The 25,516-nt window shown below is 39.5% G+C and overlaps 1 protein-coding gene across 4 annotated transcripts in view; it reads left to right on the top strand.

Annotated features, from left to right (window-relative positions):
• LOC129718970 (glutamate receptor ionotropic, kainate 2) overlaps nt 1-24,115 on the top strand; it is a 223,840-nt gene extending 199,725 nt beyond the window's left edge. For 2 of the 4 annotated variants that reach the window (XM_055670254.1, XM_055670255.1), the window contains exons 13-18: nt 21,682-21,880; nt 21,945-22,176; nt 22,238-22,353; nt 22,412-22,567; nt 22,755-23,366; nt 23,435-24,115. In XM_055670254.1, coding sequence (XP_055526229.1) covers nt 21,682-21,880; nt 21,945-22,176; nt 22,238-22,353; nt 22,412-22,567; nt 22,755-22,799 — 748 coding nt within the window. In that variant the 3' untranslated portion in view covers nt 22,800-23,366; nt 23,435-24,115. The remainder of the gene's footprint in view (nt 1-21,681; nt 21,881-21,944; nt 22,177-22,237; nt 22,354-22,411; nt 22,568-22,754; nt 23,367-23,434) is intronic. The other 2 variants (XM_055670256.1, XM_055670258.1) reach the window with 2 other exon arrangements.
• The last annotated feature ends 1,401 nt before the right edge of the window (nt 24,116-25,516 follow it).

Raw genomic sequence — 25,516 nt, 5'->3', positions numbered from 1 at the left:
CACTTTCGAGAGGTGACAGTGGTCCCACATGGGACCACTTGATGCAAAATGTTGTCCATCTAACTGTCGTCGAGTTTAAGTTGCTAACTGGTCATGCACACCTCATTTACTTTACACTCAGCAAAAATTGACCAAAAATAGTCCAGCTGTGCGTCTAGCTTCGTAGCGCAGTGTAAAGATGTGTATGTAAATAAGCTTGGCTTTCGCTTGATTCGGTAAGTGTGGCCACGAGTCATGCAGCCAACCATAAGGGCATGAGTGGCAGTTTTTCCACCCGAGCTACTGTTGAATTTAGTAGAATGGAGTATCATCATCGTCTTCGTCTTCGTCGTCGTCGTCGTCGTCGCCATAGTTGCAGTATAGGAGCAGAGCAGCAGCCACAGACGCTTTTGTCTGTCAAGTAGGAGTGTTGATTGCATTATGTTGATTGTTATGACAGTCAATGGTTGCCGGAGCGGATTATAGTTCTGCAGAATAGAATGAATTCGCAGTAAATTCCCGCATCCTGCTTCGGCAGTGCTTCACGACTTGAACTCTTCAACTTCATCTAATTAGGTACTTAACATTTCCTTTTTCCCGTTCAGCTTTCCCAGCGACTGTTCGTGGCATATTTATTGCTCGTTTCCGTCTGAAATAAAACGGATATGATGCTTTTTTTCTCTTTTTTCTTTCGATGAAAATAAAATTAGCTGGAATTTTTCAACAAGGGAAAACCAGCGCGAATATAAATCGTTTAAAACCGAGCCTTTGTAATTATAAAACTTTCGCTCGGCTTCGCCGCCTCACCAACTGTTGCAAATTGAAGATGCAAGTGGGCAACAAAGTAGGAGGAAAATGGCGCACTTTTTCGCTTCAGTTGGTGCTTTTTTGGTTCAGTTCAGTACAAAGAATTTGTTGAATTATGGTAACTAAGCAAAGTTTATTGTTATTTCGATTGAAAAGCATAGGTACCTTTTGTCAAACTCAATATTTTTCCGATTAAAATTTGTGTACTGGTTTGGGAACAAATTTAAACTGCCTCATAAAGTTGTGCTAGTCAAAAACATTTTTGATCTAAAGTTTTAGAGAATTTTTTCACGATATTCTCAATATTCAAGCTATTGATTATAGCGACATTTTTGAAGACTATGATCAAATCTTGAGTGTGTGTGACACGAATTCATATTATTAATAACGTAAATCAATACATTCACGTAGACGCGTGGTGGTGGTGTCCTTATAGCTGTTTCTAAACGCCTGAATAGCTGTGTAGACCCTACGATAAGTGACACCATTGAACAGCTCTGGATTAAAATCTCCCTGCCAACTCGAAGTATTAGCACAGACTAATAGATATAACACGTCGAACAAATTTTCAATAAAATCATCGTTTGGATGATTCCAGTACTTTACGTTAGTAACACTAGCACCATCTGCTGTCGTGTTCGCGCTGCGTCATGTATTTCGACATCAGCGCCAGCGTTACTGCATGTGTCAAATGGGGAACTACAAAATATGTATGAGATTGCATGACAGCGCCCCAGATGACGTTTTCGCGCGCTGACTATTCGATTGAAAATTTGAAATGAACGTTTTTTGTGGCGATGGAGCTAGGTTCCAGTGTTACGTCCGTTAGTCTGTGGTATTAGTTTGGGAGTACTCTATCTTTCTCCCCAGTTCCGATGTTATCGCTGTTGAAAACCATATCAGCTCGATCAGCTTTAGCTTCTCTCGCTTGAACCACAACGATCTTTCGTTGCTGTTTGGAGACTATAATCAGCCGAGAGTAATTTGGAAACGGGATAGCGACGGTACAGCTTCAGTTGATTTGTTTCATTCACGTATATCTGTCGCCTGCTTCGCTCTACTAGATGGGTTTAGTTTGCACAACCTGACTCAAGTGAATCACGCTACTAACGACCACGACCGTCTACTAGACCTGGTACTAGTGAACGACACCACGACACCTTGATTCAGAATGGACGATTTTGTGATTAATTCACCTAGAAGTGATATGAAAACTTTATTTTTTCAGGACAGTGAGAGACACCCAGTGCCTTCGAAAAAGTTGTGGCAAATATTTCTGCTAGCAACTTTGTCGAGGGTGTCGAATTTCTATCGCTTATTTAAAAAAAAAGATTTAAAAATCACAGGAGGGTTGTGTGCAAAGCCACGACCGCAAGGATGAAGTAGAATACTTTTACAAGAAAACCCGGCTGCTTACGTGTCGGTCATTTTTTGATTTGTTGTTCAATTCAATATCGGATTAGACACGATCACATCTTGGCGTTATCACTGACAGTGCAAGTAAAGTATTCCTTGTGATTAAATAAACAGTGAAAAGCTGATTTAACACTCAAAACTAGAAGGCTCATGTGTTGTCAAAATGAGTCAACTTTTCATTGAATGCATTTACTAGTGCCCACTATCGCACAGAGACTGCATTTCACTAAAGTGCCTCACTGCATCAGCTGCTATCGATGCTAAATCCGCTGCAACTGCTACGCTATCCGTAGCCATGCTAATGTTTTGGCTGCTATACGCTGCTATTGGTATCCGCTGTCCCTGCATCAGCTGGCCCAGCTGCTATCAATGCTGAGATCCGCTGCAACTAGTGCACTATCCATTGCCATGCCACAGCTGTGGCCGCTATCCGCCTGGTATCCACTGCACTGCTACTGCTGCTGCTAAGGGAAGACTGCTGTTGTCGCTGTCTAGAACTATTATGAGCGGCTTCGACTGAAACAGGCTCTTATTTAGGGATGAAAAACCTATAGTTATCATCGAAAACTATCGAAAACCATTTCAATCGATAATTCCCATCCTTAGGCCTCTGTCATAGTGAACGCGAACGCGAGCGATGGGGCGAGAAACTTGCCGTAGGTAAATGAACAGCCGTAAAGAGAGCTGTTTAATTACCTACGGCGAGTTTCTCGTATAGCAAATTTAAAATGGTCTATGATTCTGTCGACCGTGCTTGGGAAGCAATCATATTAACGACTAATCAGATCAGTCAAATTTCGCGCGTCAACAAGGATTGACCATTCTCAATAATATAGTTGCTTGTCATGATTCGGACTTGATAATTTTTGATTATCGATTATGCGAAAAATTAATTTTTATGCTAATAATGAAGCTTTTCGGATGTTGTGCTCATGACTGAAGGAAAAGATAATTCAGTACGTTCTGAGACATGGAGATGAAGCCAAATATATATGTCCCAAATTTCTTGGAAGCGTAAATTGATTTAAAAGAAAATATTAACTCTTCAATTAAGTTTCTATTTCATCCTGAGAAGGATGCATTAGCTAGTGTGCCTGCTATCGCTCAGAGACAGCATTTCACTAAAATGCCCTACTACATCAGCTGGCCCTGCTTATATGGATGCTGCGACCAACGTCAACCGCCGTGCTATCCCCGTTGCCACAGTAGTGGACGCTTTCGTTGCCATTGGTATCCGCTGCCCTGCATCACCTGGTCCTGCTATCGATGCTGAGACGCGCTCCGCTATCCGTTGCCATACCACAGCTGTGGCCGTTGTCCGCTATACTGCTACTGCTGTTGTATCCACTGCTGCTGCTAAGGGAGGACTGCTGTTGTTGCAGTCTAGGATTATAATGAGCGGCTTCAGGTGAAACAGGCTCTTATATAGGCCAAATAGCACATTTCAAATGGCAAGGTCTATGATTCTGTCGACCGTGCTTGGGAAGCAATCATATAACGACCAATCAGAGGCCGAAGTTTTCGTTTTGACAAGGCTTGACTATTTACAATAGTACAATAGTTTGAAAAATAAAATTACAATTATCTGCATGTGGGAAGAATCTTAGAAGATTTTCCAATCTATTGCTGCAAGAACGAAGGAAATCTATCGAATACTAACCGATTTATTAGCATTTGAAATTGGACATATTTTTCACTTTTTTCGGTTTTAGATTTTCTTTTCACATCCCTATGTAGCCGAACTTCCTGAGAGAAGTATTCTACTTCAAAAGTTTTATTACAAAGTTCACTCAAGTCATAACTTTTAATATAACTTTTTTCTGAATTTTCTACATATTTTATGTCTTCTACAAAATTATAAGCCAAACAGAAATACATATTTTTGCTGAACATTGGATCTAGATATAGTTCGAAATCCGAAAGTTGTTAACGGTTTTTCAAGCGTTAGTTTAACATTAATCTACTCATTCGTACGCAAAAATACGCAGATAACTATTTGATATTCTGAAAGCACTTCCATTGAACTTTCAAAAGAATATGAAATCATTTATCTAATAGAGTCTTTTCGATTGTTTCAATGAAAAAAATATTTTGCATGAAAATTCGTACATTTTTTTAATTAACTTTGTTATTTCTAAATATAGCGTTTTACAATCTTCAGCAAAAATATAACCCCATGAAAACTGCATAATTTTGTTGAAGGTCATAAAAATTAAGGGGATCATGCGAAAGAGTTATAAAGAAAAATATGAAGTTTTAGTCACAGTTTCACACATGACGTCACCTAAAGTGTCAACTTTGTTGTCTTCTTCATGGATTGTTTAAAATTTTCTTATGAAGCTTCTAAACTTCTTATAAGCGGCTGTTGCAATGGAAATATGAATAAACTGTTGATAATTTTGAAACATTTTCTTAGTTAAGTCGCGGGAGGAATAAAAGGAACACAGTTCATTCGGATCCAATGGTAACGGAGGCTGGCCAAAACTTAACACGAAAGAATTGACTGAGGATGCAAAAACTCTTCTTATTCAATTTGACCTAGACAGTGAAGAAGACAGTGAAAATTACACTCGAAAAACTGATGATTGATTCACTTTATATGACGCCATGGATGTAACTGTGACTAAAAATTCATATTTTTCTTTATAACTCTTTCCCATGAATTTTTATATTTCTATAACCTTCTACAAAACTGTGCGTTATTTGAAGAAGTACGAATTTTCATGCCAAAGAATTTATTCATTTAAACAATCGAAAAGACTCTATTAGACGAATAATTTTATATATTTTTGAAAGTAGAATGAACGTGTTTTCAGAATATTAAATAGTTATCTGCGTATTTTTGCGTACGAATGAGTAAATTAATGTAGAACTAACACTTGAAAAACTGTTAATGGTAGAATAACTTTCGTATTTCGAACTATAGCTATATCCAATGTTCAGTAAAAATATGTATTTCTGTTTGGCTTATAATTTTGTAGAAGACATAATATATGTAGAAAATTCAGGAAAAAAGTTATATTAAAATTATGATTTGAGTGAACTTTGTAATAAAACATTTTATATCTTTTTTAACATAAGCGATAGAAATTCGACACCTTCGACAAAGTTGCAAGCAGAAATATTTGCCACAACTTTTTCGAAGGCACTGGGTGTCTCTCACTGTCCTGAAAAAATAAATTAATAAAAGGAATTAATCACTAAATCGTCCATTCTGAATAAAACGCAATAATATACAAAGAAACTTCTCCAAATAAAGTATATGAGCATGAGCATGAGCATGAGCACGAGCATGATTGACCGCCCGCGGTTGCTACTCCGTTATTGCCTGATCAGCTGTAATTACACAGAGAACCAATGGATGATGCTTGGGATTAACATTCATCCTCAATGTGTAAAAACTGGTGACCTCAATCTTTATATTAGGCAATACCAGCGCCGGCCGCATCCGAATGCAGGTCAAAGAAGGAGTGTGTATAGGAATATGTTGACGTGATACTCGCTTTATTGGAAGCCGAGAACACCTCTGCACTTCCACGAGAAATCACTGGGATGTTGGAGAAAAGGGTAAGGTTTGCAGCAGATTTCGTTTTGGTAAACGATGCGCTGAGTTCTAGTACCGGGTTCATAATAACAAATATCGCGCGTACGAGTTCGTTATATCTTCTACGGAAATCATAACGCGATCCGGACTCATTCCGGTTGATGATGTAACACCGCAAAAATAAAGCGCACGCAAGGATACCGGAGCTATAACCTAATCAAGACATACTCAAAGATTCGAAAATCTGTTTATGAAGTCATTATGCAACTACCGAAACGTATCTCTCATTGATTTATCTCACAATGTTACGAAAGCTACGAGAGTTGAGTTTACGTTAACGCTTCGCCACTCCTATCACTTTTTCGTGAAGTGACCCTCTTTATACCGAAAATTATAACACAGTTATAACCAATCTGTAGAAAATACGACCTCATGAAAGGTATAGACGTGAAGTCTCTAGATATTCGGTGACCGTCGACTAACGACGTTTCTTGTAAATTGTTCGTCTGTTCTTGAAAAGCGATTTCCCGATTTGAGACCGATTTGAAGCAGAAATAAACAATAGTGTTATTAGGGCCATGCACAGGTGTGTGTGTGGCATATTCTAGTGAAACGCAAAATGTTATACTACACTATGTGGACGATTTGAACTAACATATTATAGAGTTGAGTCACTACATTTCGAAAACATATATATGAGCAGAACTCTCCCGGGCCGGAGACGCGTTTACACCGAAGCATTATGCACGACCGCTCAATGCACGCCTACCGACGGAGACGCTCGGGAGCACGATATTCCACGCCGATTCTCTATTAGCTGTTAATGCGAGTGTTGCCTATCAAATAGAAAAATTGGCAAAGTTTCATGCATACAAAGCCCCAATAATTTAAAAAATGCAGATATGCAAATTGACCAAAATATATATCTTAAGTTTGTTGACAAAATGCCAAACTAGTCATAATTGGGCCATAGTATACAAAAACCTCTTCTCAAAAGCTAGAAAAATCGAAAAAATTGAATCATAAGATTTCGACTTCGAACAGAGTCATCAGATATATTTCAGTTTGGGATTTCAAGACATTCTTAACCAGTGGCGTCTCGTCCTATTGTGCACTACGTGCACTACTTCAGGTGTTGTTGGTGGGGGCTTCATACCAATTTCAAGAATAACTAACAAAAATCAAAAGCTAAAAAAATCCATCAAACAGTATCAATGATCAACTAGTATTGCTCGCTGTGTACCATTTCTAGTGCACAAAATGAAAAAATACATGTGACCCACTCTACCATAAGTTAACGGTGGAAATCAATGAGTGATGCGAACGAGATGCATAAAACAGACCAAAAACCTCTCTGCGCAGTGCACTCATCAATGTACACAATATTGTTATATATCTACATACATAGCGTGTACGCGTGTGGCCAGTGAATTTGGTTTGCAAGACCGATGTGTTAGTGTTGATTCCGTGCACTCACGTCAGTGAACTTGAAGAAATGAAAACAAACATGGAGAGCGTTGAAATTTGACAACGTTGTACACTCTCCGAAAGTCGCATGCTGCTTTATTTAAGCATTGAATGCAGCTTCATTAGAGAAAGGGTAGGTGGGAAACTGAGTGAGGCCGAGGTCATACAGGAAACGATGCGGCACGAACATCGTCTTTCCACACTTGGAGGAATAACCTCAACAGTGAAAACTGACGCACGTCCGAACACATCCCGAACCGTTTCAATGCTATTCGCGCCGCATAACCCTCGGCCCAAGCGTCGAGGCAAAAAACCCGATCAATGCTAAAGAGAACAAAGCTGCTCTGTCTCGCCCTATTCCTCTGCCATTCAAATAATAAAAAAAACACGAGCAAAATACTAATACTTATCGTGCGTCTTTTCTCTGAACTATTTGAGGATCGTCGCATGGGTGCTACACAGTCTTCCTGCACACGCGCTCTTCTTGCAACCTATAAGTTCACATTTCACGCACACAAACCCACGGTAAGCGCTCGCGAGAAACGCGTTCCGCCACCGAGAACATGAGGTTTTTAGCAATGGAAACAGCCTAATTTCGTATAAGCTTTTTCTCCACCCCTTACAATTAATAAAATCGCGATTACACCACCGAAACACTAAGTGATATGCGATTTTGGCACTTTTCACAACTAGAACTCAATTGACTAATACAAGAACTTAATTGATCGGCGCGGAGCATTCGGAAAAAAACGAACCGCACAGGTTGAGCGCTCGCACCAAACTCCTTCTCCAATTAAAGTATATGTATCAATAAAATCAAATTTGAGGACGCTATTAATTTTGAGCACGAAATCAGCAAAATAAAACACTTTGCGATGCTCAGGTTGATACTGCTTTGAGTGGCCTTTCTTCGCAGTTGGCCCTGATGGGATTCCGTCGTGCGTTCTGAAACGATGTGCCTTATTCACCCACTAAATTTTCCATTATGTTTCCCGCCCACAAAAAAGGGATAGACGTGATGTACAAAACTATAAAGGCATCACATCTCTCTGCGCATGCTCTAAGGTGATGGAAATAATTGTTAACGACCCTCTTTGGCCAGCTGCAAACAATACATCACATTGGATCAAAATGGTTTTTACCCGAAACGATCAATAACAACCAACTTAGTTGAGTATACACCGATCTGAAAGCGGCGTTCGATCGAGTAGACAACAGAATACTTCTAGCCAAACTCGAGAAACTTTGAGTTTCGTCTGCTCTTGTGTAATGGTTTGGGCCTTATTTGATAAACCCAACACTTTGTGTGGAGATAGGAGTTCAGTTTTCTGCACAAGTCCCAAATGTTCCTGGAGTCCCACAAGTCAGTAATCTTGGACCGCTACTATTCATGTTGTTTATCAATAATGTTTCCCTACTACTTCCGGATGGCTGTCTTAAACTGTACGCCGATGACGTTAAACTTTTCAAAGTTGTGAGTATTCAAAAATTTAGTATCATCTCCTTCTCTCGGATGAAGAAGCTAATCCTGTTTGAATATACTATGTCCGGTCAGCTTATATAGAGAGTGACACAAATTCGAGATCTGGCAGTAATTTTGGATAGCGCACTTTTTTTTAAGGGGAGGGGGGGGGGTAGTTTGTAATGATTTATTTATGTACTAAAATATCTATTCAGAATTAATATTGAGTGTACTGCCACAAATGGTGACATTTCAACACTATGGATAGCGCACTTACTTTCAAACTACACTATAATGAAATCATCTGTAAAGATTATCTGATGAGATAGCAAACGAGCTCTGCGATCCGTTTATTCTTAGATCGCTGTATTTTCCTCTAGTTCGGTGTATCCTTGAATCTTACTCTGTAGTATGGGGCTCATTCCACAGTTTCTGGATTGCTAGAATTGAATCCGTGCAACGAAAGTTTGTAAGATATGCTCTAAGATTCCTGCCTTGGCGCAACCCCTCCAATCTGCCAGCCTACACTGAACGCTACGAACTCTTGAGCAGAGACGATCTGAGGATCAAGCCACATTTATCGGTAAAATGCTTCTAGGTGAAATCGATGCCCCGGAAATTCTCGTCCACCTGGAGACCACTACTGAATCTGCCTCAACACAGTGTACTATCGATTCGACCCAATACGTTTCATGTTAACCTACCGAGCATCTACTGTACTCACGATCAAAATGATATGGAGTGAGAAGTGATAGAAGCTAGATCTATGCGACGCCGGTCTACAATAGTAGCGTCGTAGTTGGGTGTTTACATCTAAAACAATAGTGATCAAAAAGCAGAAACGTCGGATAGAATATTTTATTATTTTGCCTATATTTACCGTGGAATAAGATTCAAATAATACTTAAAATAATAGAAAACAATACTCACAGATAGTACTTTGCTAATTATTGAATGCTACATAAAATTGGTTACATTTGGTATGTGGTAATTGATAAAAATTATATTGAAATGAATTCAAATTACACTGCTTATATTTTTATGTTAACGACTGGTAATGGTTATGCAAAGGTTGGTCTGTTTTTTGGCTTTCTCAGTCTTTATGAAGGAAATACACGACAATCTAGCAAAATTGCCCGACCAATACGACACATCTAAAGTGAGTGACTATCTATGTTTTATACTCTATTAGTAACCTTTAGTAACTATTTACGTTGAATACAGTTTTCCCTTGAAAAAGGCCACCAAAACGGCCGAAACGTCGGGCAATTTTGCTAGATTGTCGTGTATTTCCTTCATAAAGACTGAGAAGGCCAAAAAACAGACCAACCTTTGCATACACTGCTTATATTTAGGATGTAGTTATGTAGGACGATTAAAAATTTCCTATAAACGAAAAATTTTATTATTCCTGATCTGGCATACATTATTACTCACTTACGTTTGTAGGTTTTCTACTATTAAACTGATTCGAAAGCCAGGTTACTGCTAATGTGAATGCTTATACACGTGAAATGTTCCCGACAATCTGTTCAGTTAGGTTAAGCATATGTTTCAATATTAGTTTTAAGGCTTCTGCCGTTAATTGTACTCACAAATTCAAATAATTTTAAGCTGAGTCTATCCGTACTTAATTTCTCGCGCACTAAACTTTTTATCCGTACTATTACTCTTGAACTAGTAACTAATAATATAAATATTCATTTGATACACAATTGTTGTAATCTAATAGCTAGTAGATATAGTCACCGCTTCGATGGAAATTTGCAAATGAAGACTCATTCAGGGTGACAGCTCAGTTTTGCTTTCAATGGAGTTTGCCTCAGTACAACTCGAATGTAGGTAAGGGCAGTTCAGCGGCCAAGATGTTTGAGAGTAGGTGTGGCGTCATACGGAGTATACGCAACATCAATATTACTGGTGCAGCTTTTAAAAATAGACTTAGTGTTAGTGTATATAAATTTTCAACCTACTTTTTGATTATTTTTAACCCAGTTTTCAGCAGAATATTTGATTTAATTCTGACTGATTCATTTTTTTTAATATTCTAGAATCCATTTTTTAAAGATTAGTACCAATTTTTCCTCCTTCATTATTTTTTTTTGTAAAATAGTACAATTAAGTTTATCCAATGAAAATTACTGGTATTTTATAATTGAATAATATGTAATCGCTAAAAAATGCGTTGCGGTACCAACTAAAAAAAATGAAAGATTATAGCCCACACCAACGCGAACGTTAACCGTGCGCTTCCTTTTACTTTTGATTCGGTGGAGACGCCTAGTTAAAAATTGCACAGCGTTCTGGGGAACGAGGTCAGGTGGAAATTTGTATCCAGAGCTCGATGGCAATGTTCTACAGCAGCGGTTCTCAACCTGTGGTACGCGTACCCCTGGGGGTACGCGAAGCCTCCAGGGGGTACGCGAAAAAAAAATCAGTAATGGCGGCCAAACCAATTTTCCTTCAAATACTTCACGTGTTTTACCTTGCTCTCAAAACATGACTGTAGCAATCAAACAAACCAAAGTCTAATTTGAAACCTGAACTAGACTGCCACAACATAATCTACCACTTCTCTCTCCCACTCTGCAAGAATAAGCCAAGCCACTCTCAGAATCAGGGAAACCAGATGTGCAGATTTGTCTGCAAAACGCAGATTTTTAGAGTCCGTGTGCAGATTTTTATTGATTCGTAGATATTTGCAGATTTTTTATAGTTTCTGCAGATTTTTGTCAGAGTCTCCTTATATTTACGCAGACTTTCTCAAAATGTGTGCAGATTTTCGCAGACTTTTGCTTGCGTGAAATTTTTTCGAATCACTGATAGATTTTTTTCAGATTTCGAGCAAATTTTTCCGGTTTTTCGAGCAGTTGCAGACATTTATCGAAAATATCTGGCATCTCTGCTCAGAGTGCAATGTTTTTCATTCTTGGTTTTTATCTCGTCAAGTGTGTGAGCTAGAGCGAGAAGACTATATGTTGCAATGTCATCTGATTCATCGTTTGTTCACCACCTCGTCAAAGAAATGTCAACAAAGCTAATGAATGAGAGAAACTTGAAATTTGCAAAAACTTGAACTAAAAATTCTTACATTTTAAGGAGGAAAATCAGTTATTTGTGTTTATAGTAAGTAGATTATTTCATTGACATGCGATTACTAACTGATAATAATTGTTCGCAGCAATGGAAACCTGGTTAAAAACAGGTTCGCCGAAAACGAATGCCACTCAGGAGAAAGAACCGAATGACCGGGAAAAGGCTGAGCCCGACCCATCTATGTCCGTTGTCGGTAGAAGCAAAAACAGAAAATATGATTCAGATTACTTAAAATACGGTTTTACATGTGCGGAGAACGATGATTGTCCAAAACCCGTGTGTATTGTCTGCAGGGAGACTTTGGCCAACAGCTGCTTGAAGCCGTCGTTATTACACCGTCACTTGTCAACAAAGCATCCAACTTATGCTGACAAGAAACTTGCATTCTTCCAGCGGCTGTTGAAGCAAAAAGAACTTCCGGAACTTTTCTCAGCATCAGGATTGGAAAACATGAATGCACTTGAAGCTTCTTTTTGGATTAGTTATCACGTGGCAAAGTCTGGAAAAGCTCACACCATCGCTGAGAATTTAAGTGCTCCATGTTTACAGGATGCCGTGAAGTGCATACTGGGAGAAGGTCCTGCTCTTAAAGTAAGTCGCATTCCTTTATCAAACAGTACAGTTTCTAGGAGAATTGAAGATATGTCCGTTAATATTGAAGATACGGTTGTTGCCCGTGTAAAGAATAGCAAATATTTTGCAATTCAAGTTGATGAAAGTACCGATGTTTCTGATTTTGCTGTTCTTTTAGTCATTGTACGGTATATAAATGTATCAATGGTGGGAGAAAATCTTCTTCTTTGTCATGCATTGACGAAAAGGACTAGAGGTGAGGATATTTTCAACGCAATCAATGTGTATTTTGAAGATAAAGCAAACTGATTGGAAAAACTGCTGTGGGCTCTGCACGGACGGTGCTAAATCGATGTCCGGATGTTACTCAGGACTGCGTGCGAGGGTTTTTAAAGTAGCTCCTAATGCAGTTTGGACACATTGCTGCATTCATCGGCAGAACTTAGTATCTAGCCATCTACCCATATATTTGAAATCTATACTCGATGAATCCGTTAAAATCGTTAACTTCATTAAATCAAAAGCCACAAAGTCTCGGCTATTCACGGTGCTGTGTGAAAAAATGGGTTGTAACCACACTACTCTCCTTCTGCACACTGAGGTTAGATGGCTGTCACGCGGAAAAGTGTTAAGCAGACTTTTTGAGCTTTGACGAGAGGTTGAGACTCTTTTCGATGATCATCCATTTTACTTGCAAACAAAAATTAAGGATTGCGATTGGGTTCAGACTTAAGCCTATCTCTCAGACATTTTCTCCCATATCAACACGCTTAATATTTCTCTTCAGAACACCACTGTCACAATTTTCGGTGTTCATGATCGCATCGAGGCTATGATAAAAAAAATGAGTTTTGGAAACAGTGTGTACAAAAGAACCAAACTGAGATTTTTGAAAATTTACATGACTTTTTGGTAGATGCTAGCTAAATTTACATGACTTTTTGGTAGATGCTAGGTATAATGCTTTCGGTAAGCATTAAGAAAGAAATTATTAAGCATCTCGAGGAACTGAAATCGTCGTTTCGACAGTATTTTCCGAAGCCTAGCAACGAAAATAACTGGATTGCTGATCCTTTTGCCTCTGAAAACTTGGATACTGCCCGATTGAGTTGTAAGGAAAAGAAGCGGTTAATCGGACTGTCGTGCAATAGTACACTGAAGCAAGATTTCAAGGAAAAGTCGTTGGTTACATTTTGGATCGACAACGGAAACGAGTTTGCGGATCTGTCCGAAAAAGCAATTAAATACCTTCTGCCTTTTACTAGTACTGAGCTGGTAGAAAAATCATTTTCTTCATACACTTATATCAAGAATAAGTATCGAAATAAGCTCAGTGCTACCCATGATTTGCGAATTTATCTCAATTTTTTTGAGCCCGATTTCCAAAAACTAATTTCACAAAAACAAGCACAAGGATCCCACTAAGACTGAGAAAAATGAAACATGGTTCATCAATAAACATATTAAATAAAATTATAATTAATTAAAAAAGTTTGAAAACATATTTTTAGTTGTTTTATTGGAGAGTTCTACTAACCACATTGCAGATTACTTCAGTTATTTTCACAAATTGCTGTAGGTATAAAAAAATTTGTAAACCAGCAAAAATGTAGGGGTACTTTTAATATGGGAAATATCGCCAAGGGGTACGCGGACAAAAAAAAGGTTGAGAACCGCTGTTCTACAGAAAAACATTCTTATTCGAAATTGTTACATATGGTAAGCCGGTTCTTTTTATGTTATCACAAATTAGAGTGATCAAAATTTTCAATGAAATCAAATATCTAACTTTCTTTTTCTTCGGCAAAAGGTTTCTTTCAATTTGCAAAACAACTGATTGAGAGCTGCTTCATAAATAATAAATCATAATAAGGTGACAACAAACCTATTTTCGCTATTAAGAATTTCAGGTCTAATGGTGGAATTGTTTCATTGTCACCTTATCATGATTTATGAATCGAATGTTTTGAAATAAGAAAAAAAACTTTTCCTACAAAGTTGCTTCAAAATTCACAACATTTTGGAAGAATCTTGATTTCTAAATACAAATATACGAAAGTTAGATATTTGATTTTAGTGAAAATGTCGCTCTCGTCGCTCTAATTTGTGATAACATAAAAATAACCGCCTCATTATAGGTAACAATTTTGTAGAAGAAATTTGTTCTCTATGTGCAATCACTGAGAAAGTCTCAGGAAGTCTTCCAGGTTCATTCCTCCTAATCATGTCATACGCATAGCAGTCCAGATGATTTTCTTCTTTTAATAGAGCATCGAGAAAATTTTCTAATTCCGCGAAATGAACCTCTAACCCAAGATCCGCGAGAAAAACATACTGGTTTTTCCCTCAAGTTAACCCATCATTCTTCAGTTCACAGGTCTTTCTAAAACCATCGCCATACAACTTATCGAAGAAACCGGTTGATATTCACCTGGTTTTCCAACTTTTCTAGATCATTTTGGTATGGGCATTACCACCGCATGCTTCTAATTGTGAGAAGTATTCGCCTGATTATCAAATCTTATTTAGTGATTGTAGTAGAGAAAGCTTTCATTGAAGTTTTTCGTTCAATTTTAAACCAGATAGAAGTACCGTGCTGGATCGAAATCCGTACTTAAGCACATGATAATCTTCGACGGTCAATATAAAATCAAGAAATCACATATTGCTTAAAACTGACATATTTAGTTATAGGTTTACTTATATTTAATCACTATCTTCCAGCAAAATTATTAAAATCACTCCGAAACTCGAAAAAATCATGTTTAAATAAATCATGTTTTGAATCGAAATCCGTACACAGTTTTCTGTCTGAATCAAAACTCGTACACTTTTGAATCGAAATCCGCACACACGCGATATAGACTGGATCGAAGTCCATACAACAATAAACAAACTCCGTATAGATATAGAAGTACAAAAAAGAACATCTTTTATTTGTAATTTATCTTTAAATTAACGAATAAATATATATTGAGGATCAATTGGTTCCTAAAGTTTCACAAGGTTTTCCAATTTTTTTATATCCGCTGAAATAGTGCAATTTTCGTAGCGTTTCGTAGTAACCGGAACGCCGGAACCTCTCGAAGCTTCCCGGTACGACTTTCCCTTGCGCACCTCAGTCAAGGCTCGTTTGAAATTGTTTGTCGTATATTTATACTTGTTTTCTTCCATTATATGCTGAAAACAAGAAGAATGTTCAACAATATATGCATGATACACACGCTGTACGGATTTCGATTCAAACAAATAACAAGAATCAAAATCCGTACGGCACAGTTTTTGTTGAATAAATACAATTTACACTATTCACCAGACAATATACAGCTCGAAAATGACAAAGACTTACCTTTTCCATCAATTTCAAAAAGATTCACAGAGTAAAACACTTATATGCCACTTGAAAATCGTTTTTACCTGAAGAACGTTTCCTTAGTAAATTTTCTAACGATACAACGAAATGACAACTGAAACCGATTCACGATTGATTTTTCATTTTTTATATTTTTATTTCATGGCCTACTGGCGCATAGGTTAATTTAACAGAAGGCCAACAACTCAACGGATATGTACATGTAACTATCATATGAATTTTCATTTTCATAATGCTTAAAACTGAAGAAAAACATCAAGGTGTACGGGTTTCGATCCAGCACGGTACTAGATAGCCCACGTTTCCCATGAGTCAAAAATAAACTCCTGTAACTTCTCCAAGGTGTATACAATACTGGGATTTTTCCAGATGCTGATAACGAAAAAACTAAGATAGATAATTGGGTTTATGGGGTCTCCGTGGCTCTGTGGTTAGCGATGTCGGTCGGCTGGCTTTCCCACACGGTTGTGATGTCGGGTTCGATTCCCGATCGAGTCGAGGATCTTTTCGAGCTGGAAATTTTCTCGACTCAGCACTGAGGCACGGTGTATCGTGGTACTTTTCCTACAACATGCAGAAGTGTGCCAAAAACAATATCGATAACGTATTCTTTGGAATAATCTAATTGATCGAGACCGTTATTAGCCCTCAGGCTAAGCGTGCGATATTACTATAGATAATTGAGTTTGATAAATTTCCCATAGAAGGTAATTTTATTAGCTCACTTGCCCTTTCCAGCGGCCTGACGGCAATCATGTGGAACATTCGCCATGGTGGGCGAAAACGTGCGTGTAGGCATGTTTTTGGCATCAATTCCTGCTCAGTTTTCGCGACAAAATTGTTGCAGTAAATCTAACGCTTCAGGTTTGTCCAGAAATCCTCGATAGGACGCAACTTGAGGACGTTGGGCGAGTTCGCCAACTTGGGTACCACATTGATATTCAGCCGCTCCATCTCCTCCAATGATCGCTTCGAGTGATGGGCCGACGCCAGATCCGGCCAAAACTCCCCATCTTCGCCCTTTCTTGATGAACGACGGGCTTCCCACTGACTGTCAGCCACAGCAGCACCTTTTTGGGGAGCTTGGTGGGTGAAATGAACTTCACCTCGGTGCTCGCTCCCTTTGTGGGGGAAGCGAAACACGAAGTGCCCTTCCACTGGTTGCCATCCAAAGTGAGACAGGTCTCGTCGTTCATCACTACCGCCACGTCGCGATTCACAGGAAAAATCGACTTGACCATCGTATTCAAACCTGCAGCACCGAGTCCAGTGGACGGGACAGCCGTTTCCTGACGTGTATGTCCATGTTCGCCAGGTACTTTTTCGCTGTTTGGTCGGTTGGACACAGCGATGTGACCACTTTTCCCTCGGTCTTCCTTTTCAGCATCCTTTGGAGCTTCTTGTCGTTCAGTCCAATAGTGCTAAGACTGTTTTCGCCATCACGGTTAGAGTTCAACTGATAAAATAGAGCTGTCATAGTTATTCTGATGACTCATGGGTTACTATAATTGATGCTGCATGGGTAGCTTCGGTCAGTACGTGTGAAGGTAAACCCATGCAATGTAGGCAATTTTTATCCATTTTTACTGCAAATGTTTCATACCTTATTTTGTCGTTCTAGAGAGTTAAATACCCAGGAGACCGTATCGTTTGATTTTTTTGCAGAAAATATCAAACTTCGAACGAGTTTTTTCGGTTTTGAAGATAGAATTGTTTTAGTCTTTATTGTCCACTACAATCATAACGCGTCTCCATAGAATGGAATCGAATGGAGACGCATGATGATTATGGTGGACACTTGAAATTAAAAACAAGTTATCTCCGAAAAAAACAATAACTCCTTAAGAGAGTTGAAAAGTTGAAAATCATTTTAAAAAAGAAGAAGAATATCGACTGAGAAAAATATAACATTGAAGAGATTAGAGCAGTGAATGTGGAAGGGAAACTAATGTAAAATGGCGTATCTCAGAAAAAAAGTATTATAATTCCATTAAACTCTACTATAAATTTGAGAAGTAAATATTGAAAATGTTACTAGTCCGTACAAAAACGTATTTCGAATATAACTTATATCCATCATCAGTGCTTATGTGGACTGGTTGTTATAAGACTGGACAGTCCACTTGAGCACTGATGATGAATATAAGTTATATTCGAAATACGTATTTGTACGGCCTAGTGACATTTTCAATATTTACTTCTCAAATTTGTAGTAGAATTTAATGGAAACATAATTTTTTTTTCTCATTTCGTAAATCACTCTACTAAGACGCCTCAAAATATTTTCAAATTTGAAGGTTGACCTTCCTCAGAATGAAAAAGGAAAATTGAGCGAAAAAGCAATAGATTAAAAAAAAAAACAAATAAGAAAAGAAAAGTTGAAAAAGTAAAAAAAAAAAAACATGAGCAAAAGTTAACTCGAACGCAAGTAAAACCTGTAATAAAACGCTGTTTCCTTGCAATGATCGGAGCTCACTAGAGCTCACATTCTTCAGATCCGATCAGATCAGACTTGAAAGTTCCGAGATGCTTGAGGAACGTCGGGTTGCGTCCCATGTTTTTTTTCTCGTCGCCACTTTTTATAACCGAATCCAGTGACAGACGGGTGGTTATAGTAATTAAAAGAGATCTGGCTACCTTTTTTAAACATCACAAACTCACAACCTCGAGCAAGGCCTGCTAGGGAAAGTTATCAATTTTTTCTCCGCACTCTTCAGCATTTCTGCGAAAGAGCGCTTTGATCGTTCCTTGAGGAAACGCTTAATTTTTTCCTCGCGCTGTTTGTACGCGGGACACGCCGAAAGGTCATGCCGAGTTCCCTCGCAGTAAAGACACTTTTCAGTATCGTCACTGCAAGCGGTCTCAGCATGATTTCCTCCGCACTTGCTGCAGCGTGCCTTGGGGCAGCAGTAGGTGGCTGTATGACCTAACTGCTTGCAGTTTTAGCAATGCATGACCCGCGGTACGAACAGGCGTACAGGCAGACGAACCCTGTCCAAAGAGATGTAGTTCGGCAGTGCGGATCCGGCGAATGTTGCACGGAAGGAATCCGAAGGGAAGAATTTCTTCTTCCCTTCTTCGATGGATACTGAATGCAATTGCTTGACATCCAGTATCTTTACATCTTGAATCAGGGGGTTCTTGAAGCAGCCAACCCCGTGACGCAAAATGTCATCGACCGTGAGGCTTCCTTCGGTAACCACACCGTCGATCTCCACGTCCTTGGCAGGGATGTACACGCGGTACTCTCTCGTGAAGAGCTCGTAGCTAGCAATTGCGTTTGCTTGCTTCAAGCTACTCACAACAACTCGCAGTTTGTTCGGTCTAACCTTTGTAATTTCGGTTACGTCCGAAAACTGTTTTGCCAGGTCCTTGCCGATTTGAATAATATTTAGAGGCTTCTTTATGGGCCTGAAGTAAACTACGAACGGACCTTTCGAAGCGTCTGGGTAAGCTTTCACCCGTGTTGCCGGTACCCTTGGTACGGGGCTAGGTAGCGGGGAAGGTAGAGGGGAATTGATGGGGGAGATCTCAATCTCTTCCCCATTTGTTTCCACATCCAGGAATAGTTGCACCTGCATGTCGTCCATTTTGCGGGAGCGTAACGCTCTACCGCACACAAACGATAAATATTCGAATGTGGGGGGGGGGGGGGTCAAGTAGTTGCTATTAAATTTTAAAAACAATTTTTCAAACTACAATGGATCAAAATAAAAAAAGGCAGTAATACTAATACTAATAACAATAGTAATAATAATAATAATAATAATAATAATAATAATAATAATAATAATAATTATTATTATTATTATTATTATTATAATAACAATAATAATAATACTATTAATAATAATGATAAAAATTCTAAAGTGAATACTTCACCGAACGTGTAAGTCACGACCTCACGGCTGATAGTAGGATTAATCGAGCGTCTCCGCAGAACAAACAATGACGATCCAGCTTCGTGTTGTGACACAGTGGCCGTATCCTACACGCGACCTTGTAGATGCCACTTGTAGTTGACTTCCACTCGCTCGATCGTATGATGGTCCGTGCTGCTAGCGGGGTAACAGCGGTGCGGGAGAATTATTCTTGCTGATATATCAGCTGCGTATCAGATCACTGGCGGGGTAGCCTGCCCCTACCAGTGTGCAGATGTTTCTGCCGATAAACTGCCGGCTATTGTTATCGCGCAGCACAAGAACTAATCGACAAAAAAAAAACACCCGTACGATAACTCGTGTATTGTTAATTTGCGAACTCAAACGGAGATGAACAATTTGCGTCTAATCGAGACGAAAGCAAAACAACGAATGTGTTTAGTTTTATTTATTATCCGTAATTTTTCAACAAACCGAAGCTAGCGTTCCAATGAAACCGTACCGACAGTTTTTTATCACGTGTTCTGCAAAACTCAATGCCTACTGTGTTATGTGTGTGTGTTGTTACTACTGTGTTTATTATTGTGATTTTTGTAAACAAGTCTCAAATATGTCCCGAAAATGTCTCAAAAACACTTCGAAAGGGGTTTTACATGACAAATGACTCAAAAATACATTGAAACTGCAGCGGAATCTCTCAAAAATGCCTTCTAGATGCCCGAACATGATGCAAAAATATTCCAAAAGTTCAAATTATTTGCCCTCAATTTTCGCAACGTAATTTTTTTCGCATTTCAATAGGATTATGCAAAATATCCGACAGAACACGAACGATAGTTAATGAATGGTCCGTAAGATCGCCTTCACCGCTTCAAATTTATTTCAATTGATTTCTTTCTCTCCACGATGAAGTTTTTTTCCCAATCCCTCTGCTGGTGCAAGTTGGCATAAAAATTTCGCGTACTCAGTCTCAATCAGCCGGATTGCAGTTGGAAAATATTTAGGTTAGCGGATTTCTGTTTATCTATGCGTAATATTTTGTGCTATGCACAGCAAAAACTTCTCCATGCTTCCATAAAAAGAACATAAAAAAACACCCGCCTGCTGGGAACAGAAATCGCACACAATAAAATCAAACTTCATTTCAGTTGTTGTCGCATTCCGCGTTTTTATGCCTTCGTTCTGTTGACAATGGTTGCCTCATTGAGGAAATGGAAATGGAGCGTTGTTTTTATATGTTTATACTAGAGAGGACAAAAAAAACACCAACTCGTAGCCGGAATTGTTCGCACGAAAACAGATGACAGATGAAATTGATTTGAAATCGAGAAGTGGTTTTTTATTTTATGAGTGAATAGAGGAGCCAGTTTAAAGACAAAGAAACAATGGTGCTACTCTTGATTATGCTTAGGAACTTTATAATTACTTCCACCGCTGCACCGGAAAATGCAGCTATTTTGTTGAATGTAAATTTAAAAAAAAAACAACAACCACGAAGGGAGTTTCTTTGTGACAAGTGGCCGTTTTGTTTTTTTGTTTTCACACACCACGGTGCACGCATCGAGAGTAGCAAACCATGAAATTTCATTATTTTTCAAGCGAGCGATTATATTTTTTTTTTGTTTTTGTTTTTGAATTGGGTCTATTATTATCCGCTCTGATGTAGTTTGTTCCCTGCTGCATGACACGATATGATTGTTGTTTGTCCTTTTTGGCGCTGTCTGTTTCTCGATAGGATTATAACCATCATGTGGTATCTTTAGCCGTTGCCGTTCTGTGTGTCGTTTGTGCCCGGAACGCAAATAGGGTTAATCCTTTTACCGGGACAAACATGGCCGTAAATTCAATAAAAATGAATTACGCCATGATCGATGTTCGGCGTTATCTCTCGGTCCCCAAAGGTTCTGGATGAATTATTTCCACCAGCGAAAAAACGACAAAGTTTTTTATTATATTTACCAGCGCTCAGTGCACGTTTCGAATGCTGATGTTTATCGTGAACTCAACCACCCGTTTGTTTTACCTAACCTTATTGAATTTTTTTGTCGTGATTTTTGCTGCCGCTTAAAACGTACCCGGAAAGGGCTGTCTCGACGCGGATGGTAGCCGGAATGTGGTGGTTTTTTACGCTGATCATGATCAGCTCGTACACTGCCAACCTGGCCGCATTTCTGACCGTCGAACGGATGGATTCACCGATCGAGAGCGCCGAAGATTTGGCGAAGCAGACTAAAATTAAGTACGGAGCCTTGCGAGGCGGTAGCACGGCTGCGTTCTTTAGGGTGCGTACAACAGACTTGACAGTTGGTTTGGCTGCATCACTAACAATCTTATTTTAATCGGTAGGATTCAAACTTTTCCACTTATCAGAGGATGTGGTCGTTCATGGAATCGACGCGGCCGTCGGTTTTCACCGCCAGCAACATCGAGGGCGTCGAACGGGTCGTCAAAGGAAAGGGTAGCTACGCCTTTCTGATGGAGTCCACCTCGATCGAGTACGTTATCGAGCGGAACTGCGAGCTGACTCAGGTCGGCGGAATGCTTGATTCCAAGGGATACGGGATTGCGATGCCGCCGAGTAAGTGCTCGGTATAATATGTTCATTATTTTCTGATTATCATTTGTTGTCTTCCATATAGATTCACCATTTCGTACTGCCATTAGTGGAGCCGTCCTGAAGCTACAGGAGGAAGGCAAGCTTCACATCTTAAAAACACGCTGGTGGAAGGAAAAGCGGGGTGGAGGTTCCTGTAGGGTAAGTAGCTTTTCTGCTCTCACAGCTTTTCCTAGTGTAAATTGTCAACATTTTCCAGGACGAGACGTCTAAATCTAGCTCAACAGCCAACGAACTTGGTCTCGCCAACGTGGGTGGAGTTTTCGTCGTTTTGATGGGAGGAATGGGCGTGGCTTGCGTGATTGCCGTGTGTGAGTTCGTGTGGAAGTCTCGAAAAGTAGCCGTCGAAGAGCGGGTAAGTTCCATCCCTTGAGCGCCACTTTTCTAGCGATCATCTCATTCTGTTCTCTCTCTCTTTTGCTGTTCCTCTTTCTTTTATCGCCTTCCATCATTGCATTGTCAATCATCCGCGCTTGCGTGTTGTTACAACGCATTGAATTCCTTCTGTGAATAACCCCCGGCACGTTCCGATCGCGGGACAGGAACCCTACCAGAAAAAGCATCCCAAAGAGTGCAGATTCGACTGAACGCGCCAAATTTTAGGGTCCACAAGCCGTCAGAAACAATCGCATCCTACATTTGCTTCACTGTTCGATAACAATAGATTTAAAGAGAAGGGTTATATTTTTCTAGCCCCTTGCTCTCGATTGAAGCAACCTTTGCTCAGTTACGAAGACAAGCACGCGCTGTCAGACGCTTGATGGCTGCTTAGTGGTTACTTGGATCACTCGAATTCTAAGCATTTTTAGCTTGTGCCAAACATCGCATCTTCATCCCGAAGAAGTTCAACCAGACCCCGCCATATTCTAAGCTTACTTTCTTCGAATATTTTTCGCCAGAAGCAGCAGCTATACTAGAAACCACTCCAAATTGAAAAAAAACATACACACACAACAAAACCAAACAAACAACCCTTTCCAACAAAAGCCCTTCCGTCAACACGAAATCCAAAATGTATTGTGTGGCGATTTTTCTTCTCTTCTCACCATCATCATATGAACACCACAATCACAACAACCACCGACAACAACAATAACTACACACAAAATCGAAAAACAACTTTCTGGACGACTGGCAACGCGGACGCACAGGAGGTGAGTAACAAACAAAAAAAAAAAAAACAACCAAAACCCTTTTTGAACCTAAACCCGTTCTCGCTCAGATTTCCCTCTGCTCGGAGATGGCCAGCGAGTTGCGCTTCGCACTGAAACGCAACCGCTCGAAGGGACCAACAACGACCACGGCCACGGCCACGAATTCGCGAGCTTCGCCAAAGGATTCCGAGCCGTCGTCCGAGCATCGGTTCCACCCGCTCGGACCACCCTACGGTCAGTACGAATTCGTCGACGCGAAGTAATGGTCGGCTAAATTCAGGAAATTTTTTTTCGGTATAACCTTCCCGCTACTGTGCTGTTTCTTAGCACAACATATTCACCACTGCTTGTTACACTTACCACTCCAATCGAAGTAACCGAAGACAAGCTGTCAAAACCACGATTCACTAGTGAAATTAATCCAAACAAGAGTTACAGATTCATTCTAAAAGTGTTGTTTCTTTTCTGGCTGATGCAAAATTCGAACGAAAAATATAAAACAAAACAAAAACATCAGGGTGTTGATGTAATTAGAATCTTAATGTAGCCCCCCATTAACAAACCAAAAACGCGAGGGAAAAAAAAATAAAACAGCATTTTCCATTCCTCTTGAAACGAAACATAAACATATACCTACAGCAGAAGAGAAAAGTCCTAAAACGCAGGCAGAAAAGTGATTCAAAGCGAATGTACACAAGTTTTTCTTTCAACTTTGTAAACAAAATAAAGAGAGACAGAGAAAAAAACCATTCCGGTGCCGCTTTATTGTAATGCTATTGTGTCGTATGTACGCCGTTTTTTTCCTCTTCACTTATTGATCCATGGCGTGTATATGTGACGATGATGGATTGGAAATGTTGTTTATACCAACCACACCGCCGCTCCCGCCCATCACGCTCATCGTTCGGGCGTGGTGAGTGGAAATAGCGCGATTCTCATCTCAGTGAGCCGCCGACAGAGCGGAATCCTGTTTGCCGTCCCGATTAACGATGTAAACAATTGCGATCAGCTGTCATTGTTATGTAGTACAATCGATGAGTGGCGATAAATTCTATTCCCGGTGGCAACTAACTGACGGCCTGTCGGAAACCATCAGCGGAAGATCATACGGTTGAGTGTGAAGGTAAGTACTTGCAATTATTATTATTAGCATATTACTTTCTGGAGAAACGAGAAAGAACGTCTCTTTACTGTTTTGAACTGATTCCTTTTAGAAGCGTTTTTTTTTCTCATATTAAGATCTAAGCTTTCTTTTATATTTCTGGACTTCGGGTGCCGTCTTCACAATTCACTGCTCAATTCAGGATAATTTTCTTTTACAGCTATCAGAGCGTGTAAGAAGATTGTTTACGAAACAATTATTTCGTCTCTCGGGAATTTGACCTTAATTTGCTATCATTTGCTATGTTCTTCTAAAAAGCGATTTTCGCTATTCTCAGCTTAATTTGAAACAAATTCCGTGTGCCTTAAGAAGTATTCCACAATTATGTGTTTTTTTTAAAGGTTCGAACAAAATTTCGGTTCATAGGGGAACTGCTCCATTATTCATCTCAGCCCATATATTCATCTCATACAACATGAAAACACAATTTTTTTTTGTTCATCTATAATTTATTTGACACGGCACAAATACAATTTAATGTTTAACGGCGCCAATTATATCTGGTAGCTTACTTTCTAAAGTATCTTAATAACTAAAAGCAAATTTTTCATCCTCGTTGCCGACTACGAGCTGAAACTAAATGTAACTTAAAGCTATAATATTTTGCATTAAAAGCACTGGTTTACTGTATGATGGTTTTCATTGCCATAGGTAAGCACATGTTCCGCTGCTGGGCCAAGATATTACGGACTGGCATATTGGGTTGTCTCCCTCGGGCCTTGAGAGTATCGTGCGGGTCTGATTGCTGTTTCCGGATCCGGGGTCTTAACGTGTTCTTGTCGTTAGGCTGGATGCAGGCGGAAGGGGGTAGGACTAAACTGGGGCGTGGATGGATTCAGGAAAACGTATATAAGGGACATGTAGGATAGGTCACGGCTCGCCAAGACATCACGAACAGGAACAGCCGACTGCCTACCTTCGGCCTGCAGGGAAGCTATTAATTTAGACCTGGCGTCACGGTGTACAGGGCATGACCACACAACGTGCT

This window comes from Wyeomyia smithii, chromosome 1 (genome assembly GCF_029784165.1).
Source record: "Wyeomyia smithii strain HCP4-BCI-WySm-NY-G18 chromosome 1, ASM2978416v1, whole genome shotgun sequence".
NCBI classification, from domain to species: domain Eukaryota; kingdom Metazoa; phylum Arthropoda; class Insecta; order Diptera; family Culicidae; genus Wyeomyia; species Wyeomyia smithii.
The sequence above is the reverse complement of the archived record's forward strand: the minus strand, read 5'-3'. Positions and strand labels throughout refer to the sequence as shown.